General features: G+C 32.7%; 1 protein-coding gene across 1 annotated transcript in view; it reads left to right on the plus strand.

The window, feature by feature from the left end:
* LOC106472087 (inactive rhomboid protein 2-like) overlaps positions 1–11979 on the plus strand; it is a gene marked incomplete at its 3' end in the record, with an annotated part of 31363 nt that overhangs the window by 10306 nt on the left and 9078 nt on the right. The window contains exons 2-4 of the mRNA XM_013932718.2: positions 2266–2504; positions 4859–4976; positions 9893–10093. Of these exons, the coding sequence (XP_013788172.1) occupies positions 2284–2504; positions 4859–4976; positions 9893–10093 (540 nt within the window). The remainder of the gene's footprint in view (positions 1–2265; positions 2505–4858; positions 4977–9892; positions 10094–11979) is intronic.

An 11979-nucleotide genomic window follows, 5' to 3' on the forward strand; every position in this document is an offset into this window, starting at 1 on the left:
TCATAGCTGCTCTGTTGAAATTAAGGTCTGGAAAGAAAAGACTGAAGACAGTGGAAAGTCTTCATAGCTGCTCTGTTAAACTTAAGGTCTGGAAAGAAAAGACTGAAGACAGTGGAAAGTCTTCATAGCTGCTCTGTTAAACGTGAGGTCTGGAAAGAAAAGACTGAAGACAGTGGAAAGTCTTCATAGCTGCTCTGTTGAACTTGAAGTCTGGAAAGGACGAATAATATATAGTTATTTGTATAAAAAAAATACCACTTTTTCAGTGTTTTATTAAATTGATATAATATTTAAACATTTAATTGGATCTAGCACCTGTAGCATTGTTGATATTTTTGATTAACTTTTTATGTATGACTCGGATGTTATTTGGAAATGTGTAACCACAAAAGTCATGAACCCACAACCAAGATGGTGTATAAATAGCTTAGAAAAACATGTTTAAAAATTTGATGGGATCCATGTGGTTCCAAATGGTAGTTCTAGACATAGTTACTGTGTGGTGTTATGTGACATGTTTAGTTATGCATTGACACAAGTAAAAGTTGGTATCTAAAGTTTGAGTATCGTGTTCCCTCTATTACGTAAAAATGTCAGTGTGTTGGAAAGCTTTTATAGATTGGCTGTTAACAGTCGTAGCCAGTTTAAAAAATACTGATTATTTAAATATGTTTAGAGACTTTATTTTTCCTTGGACTAGAGAGATGACATGATTCATTTGTTTGAAATTATCAAGATCTTGGATAATTTGCTTGATAGTAATAATGTTGATTAGTTAAATGACAAGGAATGGAAGGGATAATAATTTAGGAGCCTAAATCCAGAAGAAAGAATGGTAAACTTGTTGAAAGATTTGCTTGATGATGTGTTGTCCCCTTAGTTTCAGTTCTTTAATTGTATATATATAAAATGTTAAGGACTACATTTGGGTTCGATGCTTACGTTGGTTGCTCTTGTAGATAACGGGTCGACCTTGATGGTTCAGATGCCCGTTTGTTACCTTTATCACGTGTTTAAAATCTTATTTACTTTTTTTGTGTGTGTGTGTGAAAAGAGCTTTTGTTTTGAGTTGAAAAAAAGAGAAAGGTTTAGGTGTGATTGTTGCTAGAAACTTGAAGCCTTCAGCTGAGGGTTTAGATGTAGTAAAAAAAAGAGCTGGCAAGAGTACTAGAATAAGTTTTCTAAAAAAGTTGAATTTAAAAATAAAAGTTTTTGTAACCATATATAAGATGGTGTTGAAACTTCATTTACAAACTGTGCATACTGTCAACATATTGAAAAGTTACTACGAAGGAGTGTAAAGATATTAGAAAGAGTGCAGATATGTTACTGTGAAGGAGTGTAAAGATATTGGAAAGTGTGTAGATATGTTACTGTGAAGGAGTGTAAAGATATTGGAAACAGTGCAGATATGTTACTGTGAAGGAGTGTAAAGATATTAGAAAAAGTGCAGATATGTTACTGTGAAGGAGTGTAAAGATATTGGAAAGAGTGCAGATATGTTACTGTGAAGGAGTGTAAAGATATTAGAAAAAGTGCAGAAATGTTATTAGAATCATATTGTGAAGAAATATAAATATATTAGAAAGTGTGTAGATATGTTACAAGATTATGTTAAATATTACTACTTACATTAAAGATATTAGAAAGTGTGTAGATATGTTACAAGATTATGTTAAATATTACTACTTACATTAAAGATATTAGAAAGTGTGTAGATATGTTACAAGATTATGTTAAACAAGATTACGTCCAACAAATGACAATTTAGCTCTATGAACCTAAACATGTAAATATTACATTTATTCTTGTCAACTGTTTATAAATGAGTATCGTACATGGTCTTGTGATATATTTTCAGTTGGAATGAAATCACAATATGAAAACACATTATTTCACAAACTGAGTAATTTTTAAGACTTAATATTAAAACCTGTAAAAACAAAATTTCAATATCTAATTAACTGTGTAAAGATGGATGTCTTATCTGGACGTAAATTGGTGTTGGTTAGGTAACATAGATGTTTATCTAGTACTGGTTCACTTCTTCGTTTTTTGGGGAAGTTGTAAAGAGGAAAATGCACATGAACTCTTGAGAGACTAGGTGTATTCTTAGTGCGGATTTGTGTAAATAAACTTTTTTGGTGATTTAATTCCCACATCATACATCCATTTATTTCTTATGTATCATGTTTCTTACTAAATTTACTTTTTATTGATTAAGAGGTTTGTATGATTGTTAATTTTCTCTTTCATAAATTATAGCTGATACCCTGTGCCGAAATGGATCAGGCGGCATGTCTAAAAAACACTGACCAAAAACAACATAAAGATAATACTCCAAAATTAACCACAGTTATTGAAAACCCCATGTACGTTGGAGACAGACAGGGGATTGTGCCACCTAGGCCACCCATGAGGTATCATTCTGAAGAGCAGAGGCCAGTCTCCAGGCAACAGTCCATGAAACAAAAAGCTTTAGCACGTTCAAAATCTGTGAAAGAGTAAGTGTTATTGACAAATAATTATAGTATTAATTATGTTATTTTGTATATAATGAAAATTGGTTAAACGTACAGAAATGGCAAACTGGCTGCTAGACGGGCAATGTCTTCTTCACGCTCGAGGTAACTGTTTCTTATAAATAGCATGAAACAGCATTTTTGCAAAACAAAAGTACATTTCAATATAGTTTTATAAGAAAAATATCTCAAAGAAAGTGGACGTGTTTGTTTGCTGACTTAGTTATTTACTAGCCTTATATATATATATTATATAAATCTGTAATGTTGATTTGCTAAGCTAATGTGACAATTTTGTATGTTAAAAAGAAAGATGGTTCTAATCGACAGACAATTTTCATGTATATTTAACAATACTACTCGTTAAAAAATGTACATGAGATAGGCAATGAGAGAAATCACATTTTTGTTGTCTTTTTAACTCAAGTTGGTTAGGCTCATTGGAGCAAACTTTGCCAAACTAATTGGATTCTTCGAGGTTTTTATTTTCTTCTTCCTTAAACCAATAGTTGATTATGGTTATAAAAGATTTCTGTTCATCGGTCGATAACTTCAAGGCTATTGGTGAAGTAAGATTAGGATTCTGTGACTTTATTGGTTTGTTCAGTACTCCCACTCTGATTAGTGGTGATAGCAAAACCAGTAGAAAAAGGAAATGTTAGAATCAATGGGAATATTAATTAAAGATCCTAAGAAATACGTTAGTTCATAAGCTAGTACTTCTGAGAAAGAAATATATCTGCTAAAGACAAGTTTGGCTTATGTTTGTAAAGCTAATATTTAATACTTTCAATATTAAAGTTACTAATCAAACTTATCAGTTCAGAAACCAAAATACTTTTAACAGGTATCTCATTGAAGTCCATTAGAAATATGAATCAGAAGTATTAATTTAATACATCTTTAATTGAAACATTCGTGATGTAGTAGTTCATCTGGATAGTCGATTCTGTCGGTAGTTATCGATCAGTAAGGTTAAAGGTGAAAACTAGCAAAAGTGGGCATGCAAACTGTATATATAATAAACCTCCCCTCAAGTCAATGAACCCCCTGTCCTTTTAATATCTTCTGCACAGAAATACCAGTGTAATTAAAATGTGGCGTCTGTTTATACAAGAAAGAAATATACGTACTAGGTATTTTATATTCTGTAAGTCACTGGTTTCGATGAAATCACGATTTGCGTGAAGATAATGACAATATGCCACTTTTGTTGTTAAATCTGTATAATTATTGAAGACATATAAAATAATCAACTAATAAAACTATGAGGATTCTGAGTTGCCTCTGTTACACACAATATAAAAAGTCATAAGAATCAAATGGATCCTCTTTTAAGATTCAAAATCTAAACATTGAATTTGTGTATATTATTACTTAATAGCATATAGACCTACAAGCCCCCCATGTGTTATTAATCTTAAAGCTGAAAGACTTTTTGTCCCATAATAACTCGTAGCAAGCAGTTGCTTAATCAGGCATGTCTTTTAGTAGTTGTGGACGATATTTTATGACTGAGAAAAACGTCACTTTTGAGGCTTAGTTTATATATTTGTTATAGTTTATATGTATATCCCTATTGTGACAGTTGTTCGCGTGAAAAATATCGTGAACTGATACTTTCTGAACAGAAGGCCATTCCCAGGAACATGTCATAAATTGGTACCCACTGCAAGTGCACACGTTTTTGTTCTAATTGATCCCTACTTAACTCGAGGTGTCTTGTGTGGTTTACTGATCATAAAAAGTGGATGTTTTAGAAAAAGATGTTCTAATTCAGAATGTGGTTATAGAGATTATTGCTTAAATTTCCCGTTGTGAAGATTCGTTTATATTCGTGTATATTCATCCACCCTGCGAGTACTCTGAATTGTCCATCACTAAATTAATGAGGTTTTGCTATTCATATTCAGGCATCTTTTTTGGCCCCTTTTTTTGAAGCTCTGTAATGTTGAGATTAAATGTCAACCTGGAAATCAGTTTTTTGTTTCACACGGTGGAAATTATCTCCTAACTTTGAACTTCAGAGTTTGTTGTTAGTACTTGTCACAACAGCCTGCTTTCCTCAGCGATCACGCTCGGATCTCTCTGTAACACCAGTATTCTTATCTTACAGCATGTGTCCTCTTATGTTTCTGTATGCCAAATTCTCTATAAAAGAAGAAAGGCCCACCTTTCGGAAGGACTTGGATTATAGGGTTTTTGTATCAACACTTATCGAACCTACATATTTTTCTGACATGAATAATGTACACCTAGTTATGTAAAGTTAGAAAAGTTTGTATGACTTTACGTTTACATTATGAACATAACTGTATACCTGACTCCATTTTTAGATATGTAAAGAAGGAAACGGTATCTTTCTTCGGATTAAATGACCATGACCAAACTGAGAGAGAGAGATGGGCTGAGAGACGCAATAGGCTACTTAGCCGGAGATGTGGAGGTCTCAAGGTAACTAAAACACTAGATAATTGTAGACTTTGTACTTTATTATCAATTTAATCAAAAGTTTGAAAGAGTATTCTTGTATTACCTGTGTAAATTTAATCAAAAGTTTGAAAGAGTATTCTTGTATTACCTGTGTAAATTTAATCAAAAGTTTGAAAGAGTATTCTTGTATTACCTGTGTAAATTTAATCAAAAGTTTGAAAGAGTATTCTTGTATTACCAATGTAAATTTAATCAAAAGTTTGAAAGAGTATTCTTGTATTACCTGTGTAAATTTAATCAAAAGTTTGAAAGAGTATTCTTGTATTACCTGTGTAAATTTAATCAAAAGTTTGAAAGAGTATTCTTGTATTACCTGTGTAAATTTAATCAAAAGTTTGAAAGAGTATTCTTGTATTACCTGTGTAAATTTAATCAAAAGTTTGAAAGAGTATTCTTGTATTACCTGTGTAAATTAAAAAAAAAAAAGAAACCTTCAGTAGGAATAATTAATACCCAAACTTACCATTGAATGGATTAGAGTTGTGGATACGGCATACTATCGTAATAAATATGAATAAACAATAGTGTGTGTTAAGTTTTACCCTGAAAATCTGATATATAAATGGCTTAAATGAAATTGATAATAATTACAATTCACTTTCTTAATTATAACACTTGTTTTTCAGGAAGATTGTTTAGATGTATATATATAATATAGTGCTTAGAACAATATTATGTCAGTTGTATCCTAAATGGCCTGATTAGCCCTGGTACTAAACACGAGGTCCCATAAACACTGGATGTCGAAGATGTAATATAGCTGATGTATTATAACACATTCTTCTTTTTTTAACTCATGGCTTATTAGAATATTCCATAATGTTTAGATCAGACGCGTGAAAAATGACAACAACTAGTATATTGTGTATTGTCATGTTTATATCAAAGGTGTAAATTGTTAAAAACATTACAGTATCCTGTATTATTTAGTGTTTAGATCAGAGGTGTTGATGAATGAAAAACTACAATATGACTTATTATTTAGTGTTTAGATCAAAGGTGTTGATGAATGAAAAACGCTTTGGTATTGTCATGATATAAAAGACTGTTTGGTGTAGGTATTATTCTTATTTATTTTGTGATTGAATATTTCATGATTGTTTAGTTTTGTTATAATTACAGTTAAAAGCAGACAATTGTAGGAAGTTTTGTTTATAATTCATTGATGTTGAGACTATTCAATGTTGCATGCAATACATTGACATCGAGAATATAGAGATTTCTAGAAGGCCAGATGATTAAGTGATAAACATATAATCAGTATGAGAAGAGCGGAAACAGCAGACACACATAAGCAAAAAAAGAGTATAGTTACAGGCAAGGAGAAGTTTAACGTGAAGTTAACTACCGTAAAAGTGATAGGCCTAACATTTAATATGTTAGAGTGTAATACTGTAAATAATTTATTCCGTAAAAACGTGTTTCTAAAGTAATTGAATCAGTCTGAGTGTACTTTGACAAAAGGAACAGAAGATATTTAGAAGAAGGAAAACAAAATGTTTATCGTGTCACAGTTGTAAGTGAATCACACACAGAGTACTAGTGCAATGGTAATAGAGAAGATAGTTCGGCTTGTCAACTGAAATTCTAAAGTAATTGAATAGGCCTAAGTGGATATTTGACAAGGAGAGAACTACATATATAGTATTTATGATATGCCCATAATATCTATAGTGTTGAAGAATTTATTGTACGTACGTTAACTTGTACTGAATATATATATTATTTTGAAAACAAGTGAAGTGAGTGCCGTTTATTCATCATTGAATTTATCGTTAACAAGTCACAGACACCTACTGTAGAATAATCCTAAGCCTAACAACAACTTAATATATATATTTTACTATTAAGAATTATAAATAAAAGCCTTTTATTTTGATAATTGGCAAAAAGAATTCTATTTTAAGTTCTGACAATTGGTGAGCCACAGCCAGGATTATACAGTGGTAAACGACGATAGAAGAAAACGTGAACGACAGCGGAAATAAGTAGGCCTAAATTCTCACAAGTGTTGTAGTAATGAAAATAGTGTAGAGATTACAATTACGCTATACAACCATGTCAGTTGATTTTGATAAATGAGTACAAAGAGGATCTCAACCTGGGTTAAAAGACAGTGAACAACGAGAGTTTGTTAAACAATAACAAGAACTAAAGAGAGAAGAACGGCAACAGAAAAAAAAGATACAAACTGAGAGAGAGAAGAAAATGACAAAAAGGAAAAACTGGAAATAGAAAGATAAAGAATAAGAGTACAAATTAAGATAGTAAAAATAACCCACCCGAAGGAAGAAGGACCCAAAAATGACATTGGAGTCAGGGCCAGCCGACTGAAGCTGCCCAAATTTGATGAACATAAAGATGACATGGATGCTTTCCTGGAGAGATATGAAAGATTTGCCCAAAGTCAGAACTGGGACAGAGGCGACTGGGCAGTCTGTCTCAGCCCATTTCTCACAGGAAAAGGCCTACAAGTACTTGCAGGCACGACATCAGAAGATGGCATGGGTTATGACAAAGTAAAAGTGGCTTTACTGAAACAATACGAACTTACTGAAAAAGGTTTTCGTAGGAAGTTCAGAGGAGTCAAACCTGACACTGGAGAAACTGTATTTCAGTTTGTGGCACGTCTGTGGCAATATTTCACCAGATGGACTGACCTATTAGTATGCGAACAGTTCATTACCACATGTTCAACTGACATGTCACTGTTCCTAAAGGAGAGGATGCCAAAAGACGTAAACGAGATGATCAAGCTGGCAGAAGCCCATGGAGGTAGTATAACTGGCAAGTCCAAGAATGTCCAGCAGTAATGGCTGACCAGAAGCAAGAGTTTACCAAAGGTGACAGGAGGTTAAATGACAGAAGAGATGCTATGCTTGTTATAAAATGGGAAACATTGTAAAGGAATGCAAGTCCATTACCAACAAACAACAGCAGAAATCTCAACAGGTATATTATTTAACATTTAGATCAGAAAAGGGAATAATAAAAACACTGCAGTAAGCTGTATTGATGTTTATATCAAATGCATGAATAATGAAAAACTGGAATATTGTACGTTGTGTAATGTTTATATATGATGTTTAAATAATGAAAACGTTATTTTGTGTTATATAACGTTTAAATAAGAGTTGTGGTTAATGAAAATAATACATTATTTTGTATTGTTTGACATTTATGTTGGAAGCATGTTAGAGTATGTTTGAATCATGGGTTTTAATGTTGAAAACATGGGAAGTGATATCATGTTAGTATGTTTGAATCATGGATTTTTATGTTGGAAACATGGGAAGTGAGTATCATGTTAGTATGTTTTAATGTCCACCTTTACAAAAAGTAACAAGATATATCATTTGTAGCTAAACAGGAACATAACTTCCCAAATTACATAAATTTTGTTACCAAAACAAGTTGCTTCTAGTTTTGTATCCATTATAATTGTGAAAGTCTCAAGTTTTTACGTACAGAGCATGCACAAATAAGTGTTAAACTCTTTGAAAAAATGTATTTTGATAATTATATGGTGAATGGTAATTTGACTTAGTTCAAACAGAAATAAAACTCTTACGACAAACTACTTGATATTTGACTTCAACTTTGTATTTGATAACTTGACAAAGAAAAGTCAGTAATTTTCTTTTTTAATTTAACAATTTTTTTAACACTGCATTGCTTAAAATTAATACTTAAGTTGATGTACTGATAAAAAATGTTTAGTATTTATTTCACAACATTCTGATCTGCATTGGTTGTAAACCACAAGTGATAGAAACTTGATACCTTAGGTTTGTTTGAACTAAGAATTTTTAATCTAACAAAACTTGCCATAAAAATTGGATATTAGCTATTGTTAGTGACATGGCTGTAACTAAATATAAAAAAAATTTTTTTTTTGACACTTGCAACCATATTTACTCTGCAGAACTTCAAAAATATTTAAAATCTAGATACAGCTCAAGTGTCTTGAACTTGAATCGGGTATTTTAAATTAAAGTTTTCAATGAAATAGGTGACTTTGAAAAGCAGATTTTTCATTAGTTGTATGTTTTCAACGATCACTGCAATGATCTCACATTTCAACTCCTTTGATTTTCAAACTTTGGATGTTTCAAACAGAACTGGCCTGGCATGGCCAGGTGGTTAGGGTACTCGACTCGCAATCTGAGGGTCGCTGGTTCGAATCCCCGTCCCACCAAACGTGCTCGCCCTTTCAGCCGTGGAGGTGTTATAATGTGATGGTCAATCCCACTATTCGTTGGTAAAAGAGTAGCCCAAGAGTTAGTGTTGGGTGGTGATGACTAGCTGCCTTCCCTCTAGTCTCACATTGCTAAATTAGGGACAGCTGGCACAGATAGTCCTCGTGTAGTTTTGCGGGAAATCCAAACAATCAAACAGAACTTTAAGAACTGTAATTGTTATTTTTATAGTTTGAAATTTTACTTGTTTTACTGTTTCTTGTTAGTACTCTTACATTTGGCCTGACTGTACTATTGCTGAACATTGACTATATATTTATTTGTTTGACATATTAGAAAGTTATTAGTTTCTGTTAACATCAAAACTAGTCAGGTAATTAATTTCACATTATTGTAAATTTGTGTTTCGTCTTTCTTACTTAATATGTGTTTATAAAGCTGTTAATCTTTACAACATTTGTAGATAGCACAAAGTACTATGTAACATGATTTTTGCAAGAGATATTCTAAACCGAAAAACATCTTTTATTAACCGTGTTTCAGGTATATGCCCTTCATCTGGCTTAGCTGTTATAATTACCAAATGCAATGAATGTACCCATTTGGTATATTTTGTGAAGCATGAATATCAGTAACAAAAGTAACTTATAAATCCAGATTTTTGCGTACATTTTATAGCATTGCAGTGAAGATAGAGGAGAGCAGCCAGTACCCCATTCCGTCCCTGCATCCTTTAATTGGGGTCTTCAACATGGTACTGAAATACCTGATCGTGTGGGAAGAGGGATTACTCGTCAGTCTGAACTGGAAGGGAAAGATGGAGTCCATAAGAACTCAGTATGTAAGATGACTTGGGATGGCTTAATCTTTCTGGCCGAGGTATGTTCAGAAGATTTTCATTAAAGCTTCTGTGGCTGGTTAAGGTCAGTTTTTTTTCTTACGTCATTTATCTTCAACACTTATTTCCATCTCTTTGAGATGAATAAAAGTACAGAGATAGGAGTGCATCGGTAACGACATAAAAAATGTTTCGTTACGTTGTACCCGTTACGCCTTCAGAAAGATTGGCAAATAATTTTATGTATGTTTCGTTTTTTTAATTAAAGAAAGCACTAAACTGACCAAGACTTTTATAAAAACAAAATATACCTACAAGAATTAGGTAAATTTGGTGAAAGCTCTTAAAAACATCAACTTTGTAGGTGAATAAATACCATGACAATTAATACTGGTGTTACATATTTCAAAATTACTGCTCTGAGATATGAACCCAGCAGTTACTGTTCTTGTAAGTTTGAAGAACAATGAATAGTTTATATTGAAAGTTTTTTCTTCCATACAGATTTAACTCCTGTTAACAGCTTTTCATAATTTCCACCCGGGTTGATGTTAATTCTGCATGTGGCTATTTTTCTTTTTCCTTGTTTTGTTTGAGCTGAAGCTTACAGAGGGTAATGTGTTTAGTTAATTGAAGTTTTTATTTTTCAGTTTGTAAATAACCTTTATGCTGTTTAGTTCTCACGATGATACAGTAATTAATTTTAACCTTTCATTTAATACTGTACTTATCTGTATCTTCGGTTTTATTATTTTTAATCTAATTCCAAAACAACATTTTTGAAACACTATTTCAAACATAAATTTGCTGTTTTATATTGTTGTTTTGATCTGATGTACTTTTTATCAACAGTACATAAGCAGAATTTGATGAAAGACCTTGTCTTCAAACCTCAATGATATATAATATTTGTAAAAAAACAAACTGAACATATTGGACATACATCTCAGGTTGACCATATCAAACATACTGAACATATTGGATAGGTCCTCCATACATGTTAGGTTGACCATATCAAACATACTGAACATATTGGATAGGTTCTCCATACATGTGAGGTTGACCATATCAAACATACTGAACATATTGGATAGGTCCTCCATACATGTCAGGTTGACCATATCAAACATACTGAACATATTGGACAGGTCCTCCATTCATGTCAGGTTGACCATACTGAACATATTGGATAGGTCCTCCATACATGTCAGGTTGACCATATCAAACATACTGAACATATTGGACAGGTTCTCCATACATGTTAGGTTGACCATATCAAACATACTGAACATATTGGATAGATCCTCCATACATGTTAGGTTGACCATATCAAGCATACTGAACATATTGGATAGATCCTCCATACATGTTAGGTTGACCATATCAAACATACTGAACATATTGGATAGGTCCTCCATACATGTCAGGTTGACCATATCAAACATACAGAACATATTGGATAGATCCTCCATACATGTTAGGTCAACCATATCAAACGTACTGAACATATTGGACAGGTCCTCCATACGTGTTAGGTTGACCATATCAAACATACTGAACATATTGGACAGGTCCTCCATACATGTCGGGTTGACCATATCAAACATACTGAACATATTGGATAGATCCTCCATACATGTTAGGTCAACCATATCAAACATACTGAACATATTGGATAGATCCTCCATACATGTCAGGTTGACCATATCAAACATACTGAACATATTGGATAGGTCCTCCATACATGTTAGGTTGACCATATCAAACATGCTGAACACATTGGACAGGTCCTCCATACATGTCGGGTTGACCATATTGAACATATTGGACAGGTCCTCCATACATGTTAGGTCGACCATATCAAACATACTAAACATATTGGACAGGTCCTCCATACGTGTCAGGTTGACCATATCGAACATATTGG

The sequence above is a fragment of the Limulus polyphemus genome, unplaced genomic scaffold (genome assembly GCF_000517525.1).
Source record: "Limulus polyphemus unplaced genomic scaffold, Limulus_polyphemus-2.1.2 Scaffold5073, whole genome shotgun sequence".
In the NCBI taxonomy this organism is placed as follows: Eukaryota; Metazoa; Arthropoda; class Merostomata; order Xiphosura; family Limulidae; genus Limulus; species Limulus polyphemus.